The sequence below is a fragment of the Anguilla anguilla genome, chromosome 14 (genome assembly GCF_013347855.1).
Source record: "Anguilla anguilla isolate fAngAng1 chromosome 14, fAngAng1.pri, whole genome shotgun sequence".
NCBI lineage: Eukaryota > Metazoa > Chordata > Actinopteri > Anguilliformes > Anguillidae > Anguilla > Anguilla anguilla.
The window spans coordinates 31,706,812-31,730,446 of record NC_049214.1 but is presented as its reverse complement, the minus strand read 5'-3'; the positions used below and the strand labels follow the sequence as shown (position 1 = coordinate 31,730,446).

Below are 23,635 nucleotides of genomic sequence, written 5' to 3'. Positions count from 1 at the left end.
CCCGCTGGGTTCTGTACCATAGTATATGTTTGGGTGCTTGCCTTTTTATACAGTAGTTTTAACCTCTCTCCCACATTCATTTAGGTGTTTTATATTTTGTAATGGATATATTTTACTGTATTTTTGCCCACCCCGGGTGCGCACGGAGAACTCTCGTCTTTGCGGGCTCTCCAGTACTGACAGACATCTGTCTGAAGAACGCACTGCCGCGTCTCCTGTGATCGATCCTCCTATGATGGACCATAATCTGGCTCCCTAGTTTTCAGAGCCCTAACAGACTCCTCCCTCGATGTCCCTAAGATTAGGTGACAGACGCAATATTTATTTACTTTTTTTTTTTTTGCTGTGCACATGACCAGTCCCTTAATCACTTTTTTTGAAAAAAGATTAAGATTAAAACTAATCATCAAAAACACAAGAGATGGCAACAAATATTGAGGAATATTATTTATATCCAACGATGTTTATAATTTCATCCAGCCATGGTGAAAATAGTAGCCTACCCGCATTTAATGAACTCCCTAAATTTGCTTAAACCACCGCATAAAATGGCTTTATTCATCATAAGCGTTCAGTGTTGCAAGCACACACTTATTACCGTCTGGTGGTAACCATTCAAGGGAGTATAGTTACAGGGGCGTTCATCTTGCCTTTGACTGAGACGAACCAGTCTCTCTCTGAAGGGGTTAATGGGCGTTGCTCTGTCCGGCACCAGCCAATAATTAGCAACACCGTTGACATAGATGAGCTGTCTGTCTCAATCAGGTTCGCTTTCACAACGCCTGAGCCAACGTGCGTTACAGAAGAGAACCCGAGAAAAAAAGGCACAGTATGTTACAGCCTACTTTAGTTTTCCCATCTTCGGTTTCACATCTGCTACACTTTTTTTAAACGAGTAGCGACAACAGCGACATGACGACCAAGGGGCAGCGACCTTGCCGGTGTAAGGCTGTAACTTTTAAAGAAGATGACGATTCTGATACCGAGGTGGAGGAATTTAACCTGGAGCCGAGGAAATCGGATGGACGTGAGCTTCAGATTATACATAGCGGCCACTTTATGGTGTCTTCCCTGCATATGGAACACACACCGAAAAAGGGCTACGATTTCGACACGGTCAACAAGCAGACCTGTCGGACATACCACTTTGGAAAGACCAGTAGATCACACCTGTCCATCGATGCGTCTCTCACAAAACTATTCGAGTGCATGACCCTTGCGTACAGGTAAGGTAGCATTGGATAAATTATTTCGCAAGCACCGCGCTGTAAAAACAGGAACTAACGTTACTGCAAAGACGCCAGTATTCTCAGGGGCTGGTTGCTAGGGTACAACTGTCGCTTGCAGTGATGGTCAGCAAGCTGGTTAACTATCTGCATGATGTAACTTAATATTACCTTCCTGGTATGGTTTTGGGTTGCCGCCTGTTTACGTATGCTTTTATCATCTGCTCATTTGCGTAATGTGGGCGTCAGTCTTGTATTTATGACTGGTTTTATTTTTTTTTAATGTAAGTATATTTAACATTAGTTGCCCATCGTTGACTGCGTTAACCTGATGGTCGACGGAGTTAACCGGACGGTTTAGCCGTCAAGCTTGTACGAAGATCCTTGTTAGCGAGATGCTAAACATCACGTGTATAGCCTGAAACGGAAGTTGCTGAAAATGAAACGAACTTAAAAACGAGGAAATGAGAAATGCCAGGAAGCGACGCTCGTTTATGTCTAAATTTAGGCTGTGGACATTCGTGCTAAACCAGGACGACATCACAAAAAAGTGTATTGCGTCGTGTCTCAATATAAATTGTAGACACTGCTTGTATAAAGTGAAATGTTTGCTTAATGTAACAGTTTGTTTTCTTTGTTTTGTTTGTTTATCCTCACTGTGCCCTTAAGAGAATGAAGTAGAACTAAGAGAACAAGGAGTTCTTTCAGGCTTTATAAGCTCCAGTGTATATATAAACATATAAATTGACTATTAGGCATCAGATTTAAATGGCTAAATTTTGAGGAACGGAAGAGTTAAAACTTTTGCCTCATTTGATGTCATACTGTAGGAATATACATACCAGTAAAAAAAAAAAAAAAAAAAAAGGAAATGTTAATAGGAATGTTTAATGCAGACTCAGCCCTCTCTCCAGCCCTCCAAAGTGAAGAGGCTGGAGTTTTTAAACGAAGCACGCCCAGCTGACCCCACTCAACTCTGTGGTTTTGTGAACGATGGCCTTGAGTTCCCGTTGAAGTGAAAGTCCAATCATTGTTGCGTCTTCCGCACCAACATATTGGCCGCTGCGGTAGTGTGTTCAGCTGGTTAGGTTTCCGCAGGGTAAGCCAGGCCACAGACCGTGGGAGATATGACAAGATGGATGTGTTAGAATGAATGTCGGCAGAGAGTGTTTTCTGCAAGTTGGCGCAAGAATCCTTTGCAATACCACCTCTGCATAGTTTTTCCCCAAGATGGCAAGTGACTCCGTATGGGGAGAAAGCTCTATAGCCTGCAGGGTCTTCAGACATTTGGCTGATCTCACCATTGGCTTCAAGTGTGTGAAAGATTCCGCAGCTCTTGTGAATGGAAACTGGACTTAAAGTTGGCGCATGCTCAATGCTGCCAATCATGAGAGAGAGAGAGAGACAGAGAGACAGAGACAGAGAGACGGACAGACAGACAGACAGACACCAGATTGATGCACTAGAGCAGTGCCTTAACAGATACCAGGCCATGGGGCCCATTCATGCAGTAGAACAGCCTTAACAGATACCAGTCTGTGGGGCCCATCCATGCACTAGAACAGTGCCTTAGCAGATACCAGGCCGCGGGGCCCATCCATGCACTAGAACAGTGCCTTAACAGATACCAGGCCGTGGGGCCCATCATGCACTAGAACAGTGCCTGAACAGATACCAGGCCGTGGGGCCCATCCATGCACTAGAACAGTGCCTGAACAGATACCAGGCCGTGGGGCCCATCCATGCACTAGAACAGTGCCTGAACAGATACCAGGCCGTGGGGCCCATCCATGCACTAGAACAGTGCCTTAGCAGATACCAGGCCGCGGGGCCCATCCATGCACTAGAACAGTGCCTTAACAGACTGAGACGGAGCCTGTCCAGGATAAGCCGCTCAGCTACACATTTTTTATTTTCAAATTTTCGAATATCAAAGATGTCTTCTTCATAACTGTGTTTTTATTTTTTTGTGTTTGATAGCTGAAGTCTGTGTGAGATTGGAGGTTCAGTGCATTGAACTGATGAAACTGTGTGGCCAGATGTGTGGAAATTCTTTGGGGAAATTGCACTTCCTGTGTTTGGTGGTCAGATGAGACTGCTCTGAGCCTGCTTCCTAATTTTCATTGTTACTCAGTATTTTATTTCATCCCACAGAACAGTAATAACTATGGCTGCAGTACTGCTGTTAGATAAGAGTAAGGGGATAGTCAGGTTGTAGTAATGCGATATTCTGGTCAGAGTAAGGGGATAGTCAGGTTGTAGTAATGCGATATTCTGGTCAGAGTAAGGGGATAGTCAGGTCGTAGTAATGGGATATTCTGGTAAGAGTAAGGGGATAGCCAGGTCGTAGTAATGGGATATTCTGGTAAGAGTAAGGGGATAGTCAGGTTGTAGTAATGGGATATTCTGGTCAGAGTAAGGGGATAGTCAGGTTGTAGTAATGGGATGTTCTGGTAAGAGTAAGGGGATAGTCAGGTGTAGTGAAAGTGGTGCTGACTGTACCAGGAGTGTGTTCATTTCAGCAGCTTCAGAGCAGCCCAATCCTGTCTTACTTCCATAACCGAACCCCTTTCAGCCTCTAAAGTGTTTGTGGTGGTATGCTAGTTCGTACATAGTCAGTTCATTACTGTTAGAAGCATAGTCTGTGGACAGAAACAGTTCTTTCAGCATTAGTCAGTTATGTGCACACAGATTGGTTGCCTGAGTTGTGGTCGTTTACCCACAAGCCCCTTGTGCCTTGTGTACATATTGAGTGATGCTCCTGCTAGGACAAAATATTAATTTGTTTCTTCCAGTGGGAAGTTGGTGTCGCCAAAATGGAAGAACTTCAAAGGGCTGAAGCTGTTGTGGAGGGACAAAATCCGACTGAACAACGCAATCTGGAGGGCCTGGTACATGCAATGTAAGGGCCTTTTCTCTCTACTGCTACTGCACTACAAATCCCACAATCCTTTTCACTGCTGCGTTTTGAGAATGAGAGTAACACCACAGATCTTTTATTCTTTACATTGAAGGAGAGAATCAAGGCAGCTGTTGACTGTCTGGTGAGTCTGAACTTCAAGGACAGATCAAAGTACTGAAAAGAACGTGCTTCATCAAATTTAAGAAAAAATAGCTATTTAAAAAAATTTTTTAGTCTTTGAAATATTTGGTTTTTGTTCTTGATGTATTTGCATCTTTGATGGAGGTATAGTAATATAGTCTGGCTTGTACATGTAAGTCGTGGATGCCCATTATGCTGTTTACTACTACTACTTGTTTTGAACCCCAATGTTATATTGCAACTTATTGAAATAGCATTTCCTCCACATACTCATTGAATAACACTGTTCAGATGCTGTTATTGCGACAGTTGTACCTGCAGTCTATTCATACAGCTGTATAGTTTCCTGAATGCAATTCAGGTTAAGTACCTCGCTGAAGGTTACAACGGCAGCGCCCTAGCTGGGAATCAAAGCTGGGAGTCCAGTTCCCTAACCATTATACTGCACGGTCATCCATATACTCAAATAACTAGTGAAATATGTGATTTGATTAATTTACCACCATTATTACACCTCAGCAGGGGGAACGTGAGCCGTGCCTGTAGTCCTGTAATACATATTAAAATCCAGTCGTGCTGGAGTCTTTGTAGCCATTAATTTGGACCATGGAGACTCGCAGGCTCTTGTGGTGCTGAGCTGAACCTGTCCGTCACTCCGAATGTGGCCCGTATACAAATCACTTTTCCTCCTCTGTCAGATGTGGAGAGGAGGAAGAATCCCATCTGTCACTTTGTCACTCCTTTGGACGGATCCATAGAGACCGAGGACCAACGCCGCCCAGAGGTAAGGCCCCGCCTTCTATTGCCCCCCACCCCATACGGCCCCACCCCCTCCAAAAAAATGTAACGACTCATAATTTTGTATTGTCCCTAACCTCTTACCCCTCTTTCCTTTCCTTCCAGGCCATTTCCACAGAGACAAAGTGCTGGAAAAGAGGAGTTGATATCGCCAGAGAATACCACAAATGGAGAACGTATTTCAAAAAAAGGGTAGAGTGATTTTTGATTAATTCTTTTTCCCCCCAGAATGCATCAGATTTTTGTATCTGTATCATCTGTATATATAAAAATGGAGAGTTATCCAGACCGAGCAAATGGAAAAACACACTAAAAATAATATTTTATTGAACTGATTTAAGGAAGCAAATGATAGAATGTAAACATTTTTTTCAACATTAGTTGATCAAGGGATTGGTCCTAATAAAAACCAGGACTGAGTTTGCAAGACCCTGCTCTGATTGGTTACTAATTCACTTTTGGGGAACAGCCTTCTATATCCTATAGTAATGATGTCACATGATGTTTAATGATGTCATCAGCGCTGTCATGATCACAGATTCATTGTTGCCATAGTTACAGAAGCACAAGGATGAAGACCTCTCCAGCCTTCTCAAGGTATGCGCTATTTTACAATGAAAAATATTGTATTATAATAATTGTATTGTAATAATTTTGTATTATTCAACAGAATAGTTTATTAAACTACACAGCCTGGCTCCTCTGGAATCAATTTCCTTTGATTTTACACATGATTTAATGCTGATCTAGCATCAGCAGTGTATCAGTGAGAGAACATTTTGAAATTCACCTGGATCTACCATCCTGATTAATCACATTGCCAGAACAAGAACCCGTATTTTAGAATGTTTTTGTTGGCAAGTGACCACAGACATTCTCATTTGATCCTCTTTGCGTTTGAAATGTAACTGCCGGTTAAAAACAGAAGTGAGGGTGTGGGGGTTGGTTGATGGTAGGGGGAGTCATAACCCTTATCTGTGAGAGTTATTAATATATTTGGGGGTTGGTGGGCGGTAGGGGGGAAGCATAGCCCTTAGTTAACTGTGAGTGTTATTGATATTTCTGGCACTGTTGTGTGCACCCAGGGGACAGATGAGCCGTTCTCGCTGTTTGGGGAGGTCTCTGCGGACATCCTGCAGCACCACGAGACGGGGGTGTGGCGCGCCGGCGGTGGCGGGCGGCAGCAGCCTGATTCACCGGTTCCCATGGAGATGGACCCGCTCTTCGACATGGAGATGTGGATGTCGGAGAGCTCGGACACGCTCTTCTCCACGCTGGCCTCCCATCAGCCCGCGGGCTGGCCCAACCCCAGGGATATAGGTGTGTTTCCTGACGGTCCACCCGGGTGCCCCCCTCAAACGCGTTACAGGGGCTGGTGGCTCCTCCATTTTGGCTCAGTCCGTACAGGAAGTCAGATGAGACTTAATTCATCACTTGACAAATGGCCGTCGTATACAATCCAGCATCTTTTTGTTAATGAGTTAAACTGATCGCACTGAAAGCCGACTCACCCTGACCCTGCCTGGAAAACAAGGCCAAGGTCAACACACCATATTTACAGAATGATCTTGTTAAAATGGTGTACATTAACACTTGGCGCATAGCTATAATAACAGTGTTAACATGTTTTAAAAATGCTAACTTGTTAGCACTGTGCATTGCTATAATGACAAACAGTATTAGCATTTAGCAATATTGAAGTGGTTTTCCAGTCATCCTTGTGCAAGGTTAAGTGTTAATGAATTTGCGGTGGGGGGGGCCCTCAGTCCAGCCCTAATCTCATCCTCTTGTCCCTCACACAGGTCACAATGGGAACGCAGATATGATCCAGCCAGGCCTCGGAAACCTGCAGCCTAACGTGGACTTCACCGTTGACCCCTTTGAATTTTTACAAGGTAAACCCAGACTACCCCTTACACAAATTGTGCTACACACATAATACTACATGCGATATTTACTACGCACATTGTACTACACACACTACACATACGTACTGCAGAAATGTATATACAATGATGTATATGTATGTATGTACTTGCATTCAATGCATCGAGTTGCGGTGTCAGAAGATGTCAGAAGGTGTCAGTAAAAGTTCTGACCGTGCTTCTGCTCTGGCCCTTTTCAGATTTGTTCCACAGCCTCCGTCAGCCCGGTCCCACCCCCTCCTCATCCGTTCCCCCCACACCAAGTTCCAGCTCCCAAGCTCAGGTGCAGCAACTGTTTGTATCATTTGAAAAAAAGCAGGTTGATCCATAGCTATACCTTTCACCTGACTATATTCTTGGCATTGTGTTTCCCATCTGTTGAATGTGTAATTGGAGCTTTAGACCAGGGGCCCATATTAATGAAGGGTCTCAGAGTAAAGATCAGGTTATCTAGGATCAGGTTTCCCCCTGTCTGTGTCCTAGTTCTGTCCATTGTGAGCTAAAAGGTGAAACTGATCCTGGATCAGCACTCCTGCTCCGGGATGCCGTATGTATGCAGGTCGCTTGCTGTCGTGCGGTGTTTCATTGTGATGTCATTTCAGCCCTCCCTGCTGCCCTCGGTGACTACATCTCCCAAGATCCCATCCGTCAGCGCGACCAATCGCGTTGGTGATATGTGTACCGAACCCTTCTGCTCTGAGAGCTACACACCTCTGTTCCCCGGACCCCCCGCGCCCGTTCCTGAGTCTGCAACCGCTGTCCCGTTGGCACCCCCACCCTCAATTTCTGCACCCCACCCCTCTGTAGTTCAGTGCTCCAACATGGCAACATGGAATCCCACTCTGGGCAACCCTTTGCCTCCCTCCACTGCCACCGTCAGATCCCGCTCCCCCAGAGTCACCCCAAAACCTGCCCCGCCGTCTGCCCTCACCCCTCCCAGAGCGCAGCCCCAGCCCCTCCCTGTGGAACCAGTGGCTCGCCCAGCCTTCAAACTGCCCAAACCCCGCGAGCCGCCGGACCCCGGCCAGAGGACCAGACGCGTCCAGAACATCGTTCCCGCCAAGCCACGCCCTCCGCCCCCTCTCTTCGTAGCAGGTGAGGAGTCCTGTCTTTCCCTCCAGTTATTCCTCCATTAATTAAATTATTCCTCCTTTTAATTCCCTGCTGAGTTTTGTCGCCTAACACCGCTTAAATTTTCCATGAGTGACACCGGGCCCAGATGGATGTAGTTGCTGGAAGAAGACTTTCAAGAAATGTTAATATTTAGCCGCGCTTCCCTGTCAAAAGGATGACTGCAGTTGAATGTTGAGTGAGCTGTTTTTAAGTTAGATTGTCAGCTTAACACTGAATTACTTCCTTGTGTGCTGACTGAATTATTGCCCTACGGGAGTGCTGTACCAAGCTCTTCCCCTTTAGCGTGTTTTTCCCCTCTGCTCCACCAGAGGGCAGTATTGCCACACGCTTTGGTGGTGCATAACAGCGGTTAGCCTTCAGTCTTCCTCTGTGTCTGAGGTGCCCAGCCGCTAAGTGTACTGAATCTGCTGGCGCATGCTTTTAACTAATGCGACTCTGCGCATGGCGTACTGCGTGCAGCGCATGGCGTACTGCGTGCGGTGCATGGCGTACTGCGTGCAGCGCATGGCGTCTCAGAAATGTACATCGCTGTGATGCGTCTTCCCCTCTTTGATCTCTCCAGGTCCCTTCCCCGCCCACCACAGTGCCGTCCTCATCACACCCGGCCCTCTGCAAGCAGAAGCCCCGCCCCCTAGCAACGTAATCTGCACCGCTGGCGACATCACTCAAGTAAGGACATTCAAGCTCTTTTCACTCCCCAGATGTGACTGCAGGTTTTAGCTCCAGGTGTACCAAATAATTACCTTTATATCATTATGTTTTCAGTCTTGCATCTGGCAAGGTGTTCATGGCAGAGTCTTACCCTTAATTAAGGGGTAGCTCTCAGAGGTTGCCATGTCGCTGTCAGGGGTTGTCGTATCAGTCAATCCAGTTCTCCAGCTCCCATTGGCCCCTCTACAACTCCATGGGCGTGGCTAAGAATGAGCTGCATTAAGTGTGTCGCTCTCTGGCTGTCTGTCTTTAGTCCTTATGGATCCCTTATATAATTTAAATTATTAACAACAAATCATATATTTTATTAAATGTATTTACTTTTAGGTCTCTCAGGCGGTGTGTAGTGTTAATTCCACCAAGCTCTGTAGGGCTGTGTGTAGTGTTAACTCCACAGAGCTCTGTGTGGCTGTGTGTAGTGTTAACTCCGCAGAGCTCTGTAGGGCTGTGTGTAGTGTTAACTCCACAGAGCTCTGTGGGGCTGTGTGTAGTGTTAACTCCACAGAGCTCTGTAGCGCTGTGTGTAGTGTTAACTCCACAGAGCTCTGTAGGGCTGTGTGTAGTGTTAACTCCGCAGAGCTCTGTGGGGCTGTGTGTAGTGTTAACTCCACAGAGCTCTGTGGGGCTGTGTGTAGTGTTAACTCCACAGAGCTGTGTGTGGCTGTGTGTAGTGTTAACTCCACAGAGCTCTGTGGGGCTGTGTGTAGTGTTAACTCCACAGAGCTCTGTAGCGCTGTGTGTAGTGTTAACTCCACAGAGCTCTGGAAGGCTGTGTGTAGTGTTAACTCCACAGAGCTGTGTGTGGCTGTGTGTAGTGTTAACTCCACAGAGCTCTGTGGGGCTGTGTGTAGTGTTAACTCCACAGAGCTCTGTGGGGCTGTGTGTAGTGTTAACTCCACAGAGCTCTGTAGGGCTGTGTGTAGTGTTAACTCCACAGAGCTCTGTATGGCTGTGTGTAGTGTTAACTCCACAGAGCTCTGTGGGGCTGTGTGTAGTGTTAACTCCACAGAGCTCTGTGGGGCTGTGTGTAGTGTTAACTCCACAGAGCTCTGGAAGGCTGTGTGTAGTGTTAACTCCACAGAGCTCTGGAAGGCTGTGTGTAGTGTTAACTCCACAGAGCTGTGTGTGGCTGTGTGTAGTGTTAACTCCACAGAGCTCTGTGGGGCTGTGTGTAGTGTTAACTCCACAGAGCTCTGGAAGGCTGTGTGTAGTGTTAACTCCACAGAGCTCTGTGGGGCTGTGTGTAGTGTTAAATCTCTCTGTTTATTTGTCTCTTGCAGTGTTGTCGTCAAAGTCACATTTCTGCCGAGCAGAAGAGACGCTTCAGCATCAACCTGGGGTTCAGGACCCTGTGCTCCCTGGTTCCAACGCTGAAGACCAAGTCCTCCTCTAGACCCGTATGAATAGAACATCTTATTTTTAAACCTTTTTTTCCCTCTGAAAATGGTTGGGATTCACTTTAAAAGAATTGCCTCCTTTTGTTTAATATTTTTACTAGTAACTACGTAGTCTCTTTTATCCTCTCTCTCTCCCACACACATACACACGCTCAGTCACACTCGCACAGTGCACCCGCACAAATACACGCACGCGCACACGGTTGGTTTGAGACTGAAGAGGGACTAAGCAGGCAGTAACTTCTGTAATCTCAACTGGTTTTTGTTTCTAGACCTGTAGCAGTTTGGGTTGTGTTAAATCAGGCTGTAAGTTCTAGACCTGTAGCAGTTTGGGTTGTGTTAAATCAGGCTGTAAGTTCTAGACCTGTAGCAGTTTGGGTTATGTTAAATCAGGCAGGAAGTTCTAGAACCATAGCAGTTTGGATTGGGTTACATCAGGGAGTAAGTTCTAGAACCATAGCTGTTTGGGTTGTGTTAAGTTGGGCAGTAACGTCTATAAGCATAGCTGTTTGAGTTGTGTTTGGTCAGCAATAAGCTCTATAACTGTTGCTGTTGGGGTTGTGTTAAGTTGGGCAGTAAACTCTATAACTGTAGCTGTTTGGGTTGTGTCAAGTTGGGCAGTAAACTCTATGACTAGCTGTTTGGGTTGTGTTAAGTTGGGCAGTAAACTCTATAACTGTAGCTGTTTGGGCTCTTTTTAAGCAGGTTACGAATGCAGCCACTCTGCAGAAGACCGTGGAGTACATCGGCAAACTCCAGCAGGAGAGGCACCAGATGCAAGAGGAGGTCAGGTGTCTCCGCGAGGAGATCGAGGAGCTCAACGCCTCCATCAGGTAGGGGGAAGGAATGTGCATGTGACATCTGGGAAAGGAGGTGCATATGACATCATCATTCAGCGCCTGTTCTTTTGAAAGTCATAGGATTTCTTCAACCTCAGTAAGGACGCAATGGCAGGTGTGTCCGGTGAATAATATCATATAGATCAATAAAAATGTTTGAGACAATAAAACATGACAAAATTCAAATTTACTGTGGGATTATCATAATGTATCTGCCTGAAGAAGGAATAATAAGGACACAGTCAAACATTAATTTATTTTTATGTTTTTTACGCTGTGCTTTCCCCGGATATTTTTCATGTACTGGAAAGTGTTTGACGGCATCTGCAGTATACGGGCTCTTCACATAGTTGGTCATACACTTATCTGAGGTTATGAGATGTTGTGTGTGTGTGTGTATGTGAGTGAGTGAGTGAATGTGTGTGTGTGTATGTGCACGGCAGTATGATGTCATCATTACGCGCCTCTGTTCTTTCCAGTTCCTGTCACCAGAAGCTCCCAGCCACAGGTGTCCCTGTTAAACGACATCGCCATGACTACATGTGGGACAGATTTAACGAGTATGTGCGGAGCAGGACTCTTCACAACTGGAAGTTTTGGATTGTATCTTTTTAACTGAGTGTCTACATAACCTTAATAATTAAGAAGGGTAGATGGGTTTATGACGATGTTTTGGGTAAACGTGAATAAAAATGTTTTTATTGTGCATGTATTCGTATGGGCAGTGTTACAGTTTAGAATTTCAGGGCAACAGTTTTAACCAAGGTTCCTCAGGATTTAAATTTGTACTGATTTCAGTATGTTTCAGGTACAGTGTAGCGTAGCGCAGAGGTAGCTAACCCTGGTCCTGAGGAATCGTAGGGTCTGCTGGTGTTTGTTTTCACCTCAAATACAACAACCACTTTAGACCCAAGAAACTCGTGAGGTGAGTTAACTGTGTAATCGACTGCTTTAACTGATCAATTAAGTGCCGAGTAACAACAAACCAGGAGACCCTGCGGCTCTCTAGGATTGGCCACTTCTGGCATAAAGGTTGAACTGTATGGCAAGACAGCTAAATTAAGGAAATGCATGAAATTGAATTTTAAAAAATGCTGTGAAACAGGAAGGGAAAATAAACATTGATGCTTAACTTACTAAAACTTGAGGTCGGTTCAGTCGACCCTAATATCACTTCATTAGTTTCCATAGTTACTGAACAGCTAGAAGTCCCTAACCTTCCATACATCTCATAGAATATTATACATACATCAGATTTTTTAAAATGTATACATTATGTCAGTGCATTAGTCCAGCTAGATGTGAATACCATTTACTTTGCAGTTTGACCCTTGACCCTCATCCTCCACAGTTCAGCATCATCATCAAACCTCTGTTTGAGTCGTTCAACAGCATGGTGTCGACCGCCAGCGTGTTGGAGCTGCGCCAGACCACACTGCGATGGCTGGAGCAGCACTGCAGCCTGCCGGCTCTGAGGCCAAGTGAGTGCACTACACTGCGCTATACTAAACTGCATTATACTGCATTACACTGCATTAAACCGCATAACACTGCACTATACTGCATTACACTGCACTACACTGCATTACACTGCACTACACTGCATTGAACCACATAACACTGCACTATAATGCATTACACTGTACTATACTGCATTACATAGCATTACACTGCACTTTACTGCACTACATTGTACTATACTGCATTACACTGTGCTATATTGCATTACTCTGCATTACACTGCACTATGCTACATTATACTGCATTACATTGACTACACTGCACTACACTGCATTACACTGCACTATACTGCATTGCACTGCACTACACTGCATTGCACTGCACTATACTGCCTTATACTGCATTAAACCACATAACACTGCACTATACTGCATTACACAGTGTTATACTGCATTACACTGCACTATATTACATTACAAAGTATTACACTGCACTATACTGCATTACATAGCATTACACTGCACTTTACTACACTACACTGTACTATACTGCATTACATTGCACTACACTGCATTATACTGTATTACACTGCACTACACTGCATTAAACGGCACTATACTGCATTACACTGCTCTACACTGCATTGCACTGCACTACACTGAGTGGTTTTGGATCCAACAAAGTATTCTGCCTCAGTTTTTGTAAACGGCTGTATAGCACAATGCTGGTTCACTCCTTTAAGAAACCAAAGTGTAACAGTGTTGCTGGACCTTGTGTTGCAGATCATCATTCTCTCCACATGGTGGCAGTCAGCACTCTGCTCACGTTGTTTGTCTCTTTTGTCCCCCCCCTCTCCCCCCAGTGGTGCGGGACACCCTGCTTCAGCTCAGCACCTCCACCTCTATCTTGACCGACCCCACCCGACTCCCGGAGGAGGCCTGCCAAGCCGTGGGACGCACCCCTGTCGGGAAGACGGGCGAGTCGTAGGACCGCAGAGGAGGGTGATAAGAAGACGGGGTGGCGAGGAGGGGGGACAGGGGCTGCCTTAATATTTCTGTGGCCTTTAACATCTCTGTTCCCTCCCTAACTCCTCCTCTGAAGCTTATCTTGTGATATACCTCCAGGCCTACAGAGGGCGCTGTTTACACTTCCTACTGCTCTCTCTGCATGCGCCTTCTCTTTGCTTCCAGGAGGGGCCCATCGGAGGCTGGCTTTCTCAGGTGAACTTGGGTCTTCCTGTTTGTCTACGCATCGATGCGTATGGTACATTTTTTGTGGTTTTGTTTTTTGTTTTGTTTTTAAGAAGAGGGCCTGGAGGAAGCCGTTCCAGACATGAACTGTCATTTGTTGACTGTTGACTGTTTTATTCACACAAAGGAGTCCTTCGTTCTGCTTGAAGGGTCAGAAAGGGAATGAAGTCACTGGTGCAGCTCTGTTGCCCGGTTTAACCCTTCGTAAGCACAAAGACGCCTGTCTTATTTGGAAGCGGAGCACCTCTCTCGGGGCTGTAAAGTACACACACTGTTACAGGAACTTTTCACTTTGTCCCTCCGGAAGCACAAATCTGCTCCAAGCTGTCCCGACTGCAGACCACCACCCCCATCCCCTCCCCCCAATCCATTTTGTCAGCAGGTTCAAGCGCTTCACTCATGGATGTAACTCCAGTTATGCAGTTACATCCCTACATTTAATTAATTTAGCAATCTGTCTCTTACCTTGTTCTGTGGTAAACGGATCAGAAAGGGATAAATCTCCTCTAGTGCCTGTACATTAGTGTCTAGGTTTGAGGCCTAATCTGTGCATTGCAGCAGTTTGAAAAGCAGCATTTTTTTATCAATCCACTGTTGCTTTGCATGCTGACATGCCCACAGACACATTGCCGCATCTCTTCAGTTATTCTTGTAGTTATCATTTTACATGTTTAATGGATAATGTATTCAGATTAATAGTACTGTAAAAAAAATTTTTTTTTAAAGTATAGTTTTTAAAAATGAAACCCAGGGACACAGCAGAGCTAGATAAAAACCAAGAACAGACCAAGCTTACGGTTCAGCTGTACAGCGGTGACCATTCAGAAGTTTACACACTTGGTGTGCTTTTCCAGGGCTGTGTTACCGCATTGAAGCACCTTAGAGTGCCATTGTGGTTCTGCGGATATTGTTACAAGAATAAAAGGCATTCCGTGTTTAGAATTCAAAAGCCAGCAACTTTATTTGTTTGTGCTTGTGTGAACACAGCGATGCCTATTATAAATGTAAATGTGTACTTCGAAAAAAATACGTTTTTTAAATGAACTGCAACAAAACCTCTGAATGCTTACCTTCAATAATAATTGACGTGCAAATGGGAATACAGCAATATGTATATGGGTGAGTTTGCACTTTGCCTGTGGAGCATGAAGATTGCAATCATAATCAAGCATGTACTTTATATTTTTTTATTTTGGATACATGTACAATGTCTGATATAATGACTGTTAAATGCCCGTGAGGCGAGCTTGCACTTTCATAGTTTTTTGAGGATTGATGATGTAGCGCTGCAGAATCATTCGTGGCTGAAGGAACTCTCTCTGGGGCGGCACTCGCAGCAAGAAGGTCGTGGGTTCGAATCTCGGCTTGGGGCCTTTCTGTGTGGAGTCTGCACGTTCTCCCCATGTCCGCGTGGATTTTCTCCAGATACGCCGGTTTCCTCCCACAGTTCAAAGACATGCAGGTGGGCTAATTGGAGACTCTAAATTGCCCCTTGCTATGAGTGTGTGAGTGAATGGTGTATGTGCCCTACGATAGATTGGCCTGTCCAGGGTGTATTCCTGCCTCTCGCTCAATGCACGCTGGGATACGCTCCAGCACCCCCCACAGAGGTGTCGTAGTGGGGGGAAAAGTGGGACCGACTACCCAGGGCCCGAATGGGGGGAGGGCCCTCAAAAAGCCTGGAATGATTCGTGAGAGACATGGATCAAGAGAGGAAGGGGGCCCACAGGCACTGCTTATGTATAGGGCCCAGAATTTTGTGCTACACCCCTGACCCCCCGCGACCCTGACCAGAATAAGCAGGTATGGATAATGGATGGATGGAAGGAACTCTATCTGTGGACTCTCTTTCGGTCCTGATGGACTGGACTCTCAGGGTGGGAGGTGACGGCATGGCAGACGAAGCGTCGCGTAAAACTACACCACCGTTAGGTTCCTGTACGGCTGCAAGTGCCTTTTTAGAGTGGGCCTGGATTCGATTTCAGACTGCGAGGACACCGCAGTTTCACTATGCAATTAATCAGCGCGGAACAAAGGGCGGTGTGGAATGCTTTGCTGTTCGTGAATAGTTCATTTTTTTCGCTATAAGATTTCTGCTCTGAGGAGATGGCGTGACTGTCCGCTGTGCCTGTCCGGAACATCCATCAACATTGTCCTTAAAGAGGAGCTGCGCTCCGAATTCCAGACTTGTGCTTATTGATCCCTCTGCTGTTGTAAAGGTAAAAAAAATCAAAATGTTACAAAGCTGTGGCTGTTCCTCACTGTGTCTTCCACTTGCTCTTTCACTCACGACTACATTGCCCACAATTCCTTGCAAGCTTTGTTAGTTTTGTTACACATTACATTACATTACATTATACATTGGATTGGATTATACAGGGTGGTGCATGTGGGATGTAAGGGCATGTAAATAATCAGCCTTTCTGTCAATAATATGAATACTAATATCCCTTTCCTTTCCCATAATGATTCTTTTATTTCAGGGTTTTTTGTTTTTTTTCAGGAGCCCCCCACTCAAGCTCAAAGTCAACCAGGGGACCCCCATCATAAGTTAAAAGGGTTGTATTAACAAAAGGTTTTTATAAAGGGGGAGAAGGGGTGATAAATTTTAATTAATATTTCTGTTGACTGTCCTTTAAAAGATTGTACCATTACAGAGATTGATCATTCCATAGTTCCATGACACATTCAAAAAGGTTCCAATTTGAATGTTATCCATGTCAAAATCAAGACATTAAATCTCACTCTTTGAAAGTCATTAAATGAACTGCTTGCACGTGTCTTGTTTCGCTGCCAATAGTATCTTGTGTTTTCATTATCCTGCGCTGCATGGGTCTGTCGGAAGACAAAAATGTTCATTCCCTGCCTCCATTTTGTGTTGGAATAACCCTTGTGAGGAGGCTCCGCCCCCTTCTGCACCCAAGACACTGCACAGCTACCTGTACAAGCCCCTGTAATCTCTTACCTGCAGTACTGCAACGCCTTACTGGCCAGTTTACTGGTCTGTGCCATCGGACCACTGCACCTGGCCCGGAGTGCTACTGCCTGACAGGATGTACATGACTCATCTACAGGAATAAGGAAATGACATATTTCACATGAATGTATGTTCAAACCACACTGCTGACGTTCAAGCAGACTGGATGCGCCTAATCAATCACAGTTGATATTTTCAGTAGTGGACAGTAGTCAACCAGCCCACAATGTCTCGTTAAGCAGATTCCTGTACCATATTAAGCAGAAATAAACATGCTTAATGGGCATTAAGAAAGAAAAAATTATTTACATTACATATCCATCCTTCTCCCAGAATAGATGGTTAATTAAAGCTTTATTTATTTTTTGTATATTGAGCTAAGTGTAGTAGTTTCCTAGTATGTAGCCTACCTCTTTAACTGCAGACATAGGCAATATGGCTCTCAACAGTCTATACAGCATGAAGCAAAATTCAATATTTGATCACCCTAATTCTCAGATAATATGCATCTAAAACAGTTCAGTAATAACTAGACCTACTTAGAAGTACACTGTGAAATATTTAAAATTTACAGGATTTCACTGTTTTTCAAATTACTGTCAAAGCCACGAGGGAATAACAAAATACGTGCTTATAAACTATTTTCGTTTAATTATAGCCAATACAAAACTAAGGGTCTGAACTCTTCAGCTCTGGCGCATATAGAACAAATTATTAATTAGCTGCGCGTTCAGGTTATCCGCGTGTTTCAACGTCAGCGGATCTGCACCCCACCTGCCCAGAAAGTAGCGTGAATTCTGCATTTCTCATTTTACGTCAAGGGGAAAAAAACGAAAACCTTCGTTTTGTTCTTACAACGCCGTACATTACCTGCAGATTTATAATTGTCTCTCAATTCCTGTTTTATATATGCTGTGTAAAACAAAAACGTCACAAAACCTGTCATAAAATTGGAAGTAATCCTGAATGTTATTAAATGCAGGCTACGTCGTAACATGATTGCCACACGATGGCAGTATAACCACTAAGATCAAATGAATCCCAAACGAAAGCGGTTGGGTTGCACGTTTTAGTAACCGGTTGGTTTTGGTTTGGTTCTTAATAATAGCACGGAAACATGTGAACATACTTGTTTTATTACACACAGGAATTCAACACTAGTCTATTGAACGGACATGGTCGAAAGACCTTATGTATTAGACGTGTATAAATGTATGAGTTCGGGCTCTGATTTTCTGGTTTCATCCGCTGGGTGGTGATATAGTTACACTGTTCCCATCAGATACCCCTCCCTTCGCAAAGATAAAATATCCCCGTATATTTAAAAAATTTAAATAAATAATGAAGAGCTGAGAAGCATACAGTTCATGTATTGTTTTATGTATTTACCATCAACACAACGCACGTTGAATATGCATCGCCCCATATGTAAAGGATCTGTATTTTCTTCGAAAACTGATAGGCTTAGTTGTTGCCTAGCTCCTAGAAATAGTTAAATAAGCATACAACAACGTACTGGCTTTACGACATAGCTAGTTTAAATCCAACTCCTGGTGCAATTGCAAAAAATATTTCAGTCCTAAACTTCGACAACAAGCCGTCCTCTTAAAAAAAAAAAGGCAAAAACATTTTTATGTCTCAAGCCAGTAACCTAGCTGTTTGTACATGAATGGGAGTAATTAACACGCGTCTCCTTTCTTTGAAATCCAGAAGAGCACAGCAGCGCCTCAGTGGAGAATCCAATCCAGTGACGTTTCACCAGCAGCAGCACCAAAGGGGCGGCCGCTCCACTATAAAGAACCCGGAGTTCAGTCTCTGCGCGCAGTGTTCTCGAGTCTGTCGAACTGAGAGGAGATACGGAATGGAAATACTCAGGACTATCACTTATCAGCCGGCGAATAACAAAATGTGCGACCACGCACTCAACAAATCCTGTGAGATTAAAAGAAAGAAATCCGAAGAGAGTGGTCTCGTGCCTCCTGAAATGTCGCGGATCGTTACAGACTCTACAACTGGGAAATGTTATTGCCGTGGAAAAGTTCTTGGAAAGGTAAATCGGCACGGAAATTAACTAGCAATCGTCACAGGGAGACACGTTGGGCTCAATGAGATCTTGTTTTGACAGTAATACAATTGTTTGTTTGATGTGAACCTTCGCTTATATGTTCTTTTTTTACCATTATATATTGTTGCCTTCATCAATTGGAGTTTATTTACTTATTTAGTTTTTCAGAGCGCAACTAAAATGGCTGTATTTTCTTTTTTCACAGGGTGGGTTTGCCAAATGTTATGAATTTACAGATTTGACGACGAATAAGTTGTATGCCGCAAAAATCATTCCTCACACGCGCGTTTCCAAGCCGCACCAAAGGGAAAAGGTAAAGAACCATCCACCATCTGCCCCCCGTTTAGAAATGGCACCGTTTTGAGGGAACGAAAATGTAGGCTATAACTAAAATATAACTTGTGTTTTCTTTCTCCCGACAGATTGACAGAGAAATCGAACTGCACAGAGTCCTTCACCACAAGCACATCGTTCACTTTTTCCACCACTTTGAGGATAAAGACAATATTTACATCCTATTGGAATACTGCAGCAGACGGGTACGCTAAATCTGTGAATGCTTACTTGGCGCCTGCTTGTATGCCCTGTCAAGATATTACTCTCCTTGTGTATTTCGGCTGCACATTGGAACCGTCTCATGTGCAGATGTTCCAGGTCCGTAATAACGCAGTTTCCTTTTTGTTTTTTGTCTCGTGCAGTCTTTGGCACACATTCTGAAGGCGCGCAAAGTGTTGACGGAGCCCGAGGTCAGGTACTACCTCAGACAGATCGTGTCTGGAATGAAGTACCTCCACGAACAGGAGATCCTACACAGGGACCTGAAACTAGGTACACATCTGGCACACAATACAAACGGAAAAATTAACCATCCCTCTTGCTCATTGTCTCAAGACAGCACAGTGTGCTAACAGTCTTTATTTCACTGTCTTACCAGGCAACTTTTTCATCAACGAGTCCATGGAGCTGAAAGTGGGGGACTTTGGTCTGGCTGCCAAGCTGGAACCGCTCGAGAACAGGAGAAGGACAATCTGCGGGACCCCAAACTATCTGTCCCCCGAGGTCCTGAACAAGCAAGGGCACGGGTGCGAATCGGACATCTGGGCCCTGGGCTGCGTCATGTAAGTGGCTTTCACTTGCGCTCGTACTGCACCGAGCGCGCGTTCTTATGAAAGGACAGAGAACTGGAGAGGTGAAGTTTTTTGTGCTTCGGGCAAACGTTTAACCCAGGCCGTTTCCGCCTTGGCTCTCCCCCCTGCAGGTACACCATGCTCCTGGGTCGGCCCCCGTTTGAGACCACCAACCTGAAGGAGACGTACAGGTGCATCCGGGAAGCTCGGTACTCCATGCCCACCTCCCTGTCCCCCGCGGCCAAGCTGCTGATCTCCAGCATGCTCTCCAAGAGCCCGGAGGACCGGCCCAATCTGGACGACATCCTCAGGCACGATTTCTTCAGTCAGGTGAGCACTCTCAGAGCCCCCCCTCCCCAGCCTGACTTGCGCCTCCACACTCACTCAGTGTATCCATAGCTGTGTCAGTTTTCAGATTTGTAATGCCCCCCCCCCCCCCCCCCCCCCACAGGGCTTCACGCCGGACCGTCTCTCTGTGTCCTGTTGTCACTCTGCGCCGGACTTCCACCTCTCCAGCCCCGCCAAGAACTTCTTCAAGAAGGCGGCTGCCGCCCTTTTCGGAACAAAGAAGGACAAGGCCAAGTACTACGAAAGCCTGAGTAAGTACTGTTCAGCCCCGGCTTCATTGCGTCCTGCAGCTCTCTGTCAGTGGGTAAAAACGACAAACTGCACAGGGCGATCAGAGATCCGTCCTCGCCCTGCGATATTGGGTCTATGCGCGTGATGTGTTCGTAGCAGTTTTCATATCCGCTCGTGTTGTTGCTTGTTAACGTTGCCGTGTGGGTGGATTTCACCTCTGACGGTTGTAGTGAACCAGGACGCTGACGTTTTTTCCTTTCTCTCGTTGCCTCCGTAGATAAACTCACCAAAGAGGAAGAGGAACTGTACAAGCTGCGTCACGACCTGAGGAAGACGTCCATTAGTCAGCAGCCCGGCAAGCAGGCCTCAGAGGTGAGCGTGAGCATGGTCGCCGTTTCTTTCTCCACCATAGCAACGGCGAGACTTTTCCTTTTCGCTCGCGGTCGGTTACATTGTAACGGGACACTCACCCAACCCTCTCCCCACCCCCCACCTTTCTTTCCCCGCAGGACGCTAAGCCTCTGGGTGCCCCCGCCGGAAAGCCGGTCGTTCTGGTGAAGGAGAACAACAACAACAGCAACAAGCAGCAGATCCGCGACACCATCCGGATGATCGTCCGCGGGACGCTGGGCAGCTCCAGCAGCAGCAGCAGCAGCGAATGTAAGCAGGGCTTCCGGAATATTCCTCACCCATCCCTACCCCCCCGTCGCAGACCCAAACGGTGCCCGCAGAGGCCTGGGCCTTTTTTTAAGGCACAGAGTGTGGAACGGTGGAAAAGAGGGCAGGGGTCCTTAACGGCGCCTTGGTGCCTCCGTTGCAGGTCTTGAAGACAGCACCATGGGGAGTGTGGCCGACACGGTCACCAGAGTGCTGAGAGGCTGCCTGGAGAACATGCCGGAAGGTAAGCGCGTCTCTTTAAAAAAATCACCGAAGGCGTGCTGTATTTTTTATTTTTTTTAAAAGAACACTTACCCAGTTTTAAATAAGTGCCGGTTTTGTCGCTAACGTCGGTCTTTCTTTTGGCGGTTTCCAGCCGACGACATTCCCAAGGAGAACCTGGGCACCGGCTTCCAGTGGGTGACCAAATGGGTGGACTACTCCAACAAGTACGGCTTCGGCTACCAGCTGTCGGACCACATCGTGGGCGTGCTCTTCAACAACGGCACGCACATGAGCCTGCTCTCCGACAAGAAGTAAGGGCCCCTTCGTCTGTGCCTCTCGTGTGCTGGGCCCGAGCTATAATCTGCAAGAGTCCGGGGGTCCTGGACCATAATGCAGTACATCGTGGAAAATATAGTGACGATACTTCACAGCAGTTCAGTGTCTGAAATTGACAACAATTTATATATTTTCCCATGTGCTGTGAAATGTTGCAGTATCTTGACGATGTGTTTAATTTCGGTTCGTTTTGAGTGGATTCAATTTGTAGAGAATGGGGATGGGGGAAGGGGGGTGCTGTTGGTCATTTCACTGTGGTTTTGCTAACGTTTTGTGTGTCCCCCTCTCTCTCCAGGACAGTCCATTACTACGCAGAGCTGGGACAGTGCTCCGTCTTCTCCACAGCGGACGCCCCTGAGCAGTTCATCAACCAGGTCACCGTCCTCAAATACTTTGCCCACTACATGGAGGAAAACCTGATGGATGTAAGTTTTCCCCCCCACCCAGACCACACTCTGCCCTGCCCGTCAGTGACTTTTTGGTGCATTGAATCTTTCATAGAATTTTTAAAGAATCTCTTTAACTCAAGTGCTTTTTCTCCTCCTTCTCTAACAGGGTGGGGATCTGCCGAGCGTAGCCGACACCCACAAGCCGACGCTCTACCTCCTGCAGTGGCTGAAGTCCGATCGCGCACTGATGATGCTCTTCAACGACGGCACGTTCCAGGTAAACGGAGTTCTCTCGCCCGCACTTCCTGTTTGAGATATAAATATCTTACAGCGAACTCGCCAGTCGCCCTGCAGTCGTTACCCGCGGTGTAACCCTCTGTGTTCCCCCCCCCCCCCCCCCTCCCTCTAACCAGGTGAACTTTTACCACGACCACACCAAGATCATCCTGTGCAACCAGAACGAGGAGTACCTGCTGACGTACATCAACGAGGACCGCGTGTCGACCACCTTCCGGCTGAGCACCATGCTGATGTCGGGCTGTTCGGCCGACCTGCGCTGCAGGATGGAGTACGCCCTCAACATGCTTCTGCAGCGGTGCGGCTGAGCCCCCTACCGGCCTAGGGGTGACGGGGGACCCATTTCAGGGACGGACCTGCAGGTGGGGGCTGATGGGGGGGGGGGGGCCCATTTCCTGGATGTACCTGAGGATGGAATTGATGATGGACCCATTTCTGGGAGGGACCTGAAGATGAGGCTGATTGGGGACCCATTTCTGGGACGGACCTGAAGATGAGGCTGATTGGGGACCCATTTCTGGGACGGACATGATCCACTATGAAAGAACATTGGACTTGGCGAGGAAGGAGAAGAGAGTGGAAGACTGAAAGTGTGTAGAGATCAGCCGGGGAAAGCGGAACCAAAGGTTTAACCCGGACCTTTCCGAGAGGAAGAGTATAGAGGAAGAGGAGGACAAGTAAAAAAGGGAGGAAGAATGCTGGGCTGGAACCAGATGGACTTTTAAACGAACTATAATAGGATCATTATGAAAATTATTATTACTATTATTATTATTTTGACATCTTGCTTTGTTGAAGCAGGGCTGGACCAGTGGACATTGCTCTGTCCTTTTGACTGTCTTAGGGGGGGCTTCAGCAGGGTGGGGTGATACGGTGTAGCTCTCTGTGGAGCAGAGTCGACTGTGAATACATTCCACTGGGGGGGATCGGGGGGGTCGGAGGGGTGGGGGGGTAAGACCAGGGCCCGACTCGGAGACATCTGTGTCTGATGCCATTCCGATGTAGGCACTAGTTTCTTAAAACGTGATGGAAATAACTTATTATGGACAAAGTGCAGTATTTATTTATTTAATAAAAACCATTTGGAAAATAAATTGTGATTTTTGTGACTGAACCTGTTTGGAAAACATAGCCATGTTGCCATTAAAGTCAATGATGTTGTCATTATAGTTCTGTCTCTTCTGTTTCTCTGTCCACCA

The 23,635-nt window shown here is 46.1% G+C and overlaps 2 protein-coding genes across 3 annotated transcripts; both read left to right on the top strand.

The window, feature by feature from the left end:
• The first annotated feature begins 767 nt into the window (after positions 1-767).
• Positions 768-14,721, top strand: LOC118213306 (MLX-interacting protein-like). Of its 2 annotated transcripts, none has more exons than XM_035392170.1 (15): positions 768-1,226; positions 4,022-4,128; positions 4,968-5,053; positions 5,173-5,259; positions 5,629-5,664; positions 6,153-6,387; positions 6,870-6,962; positions 7,193-7,275; positions 7,595-8,087; positions 8,689-8,795; positions 10,118-10,234; positions 10,940-11,067; positions 11,553-11,676; positions 12,425-12,554; positions 13,397-14,721. In XM_035392170.1, exons 1-15 carry the CDS (start codon positions 913-915, stop codon positions 13,519-13,521), a joined length of 2,265 nt encoding a protein of 754 aa, XP_035248061.1. In that variant the 5' UTR covers positions 768-912; the 3' UTR covers positions 13,522-14,721. The 2 variants fall into 2 exon arrangements, with proteins under 2 accessions (XP_035248061.1, XP_035248059.1); XM_035392168.1 differs by having other exon boundaries at positions 5,623-5,664.
• A 3,844-nt stretch (positions 14,722-18,565) lies between these two features.
• Positions 18,566-23,360, top strand: LOC118212151 (serine/threonine-protein kinase PLK2-like). Its single transcript, XM_035389786.1, has 14 exons — positions 18,566-18,811; positions 19,032-19,139; positions 19,249-19,365; positions 19,525-19,654; positions 19,761-19,944; positions 20,085-20,283; positions 20,405-20,552; positions 20,810-20,904; positions 21,042-21,192; positions 21,353-21,433; positions 21,566-21,725; positions 22,046-22,175; positions 22,306-22,416; positions 22,553-23,360. The coding sequence occupies exons 1-14, from the start codon at positions 18,623-18,625 to the stop codon at positions 22,742-22,744; spliced, it is 1,995 nt and encodes a 664-aa protein (XP_035245677.1). The 5' UTR covers positions 18,566-18,622; the 3' UTR covers positions 22,745-23,360.
• Positions 23,361-23,635: the final 275 nt, after the last annotated feature.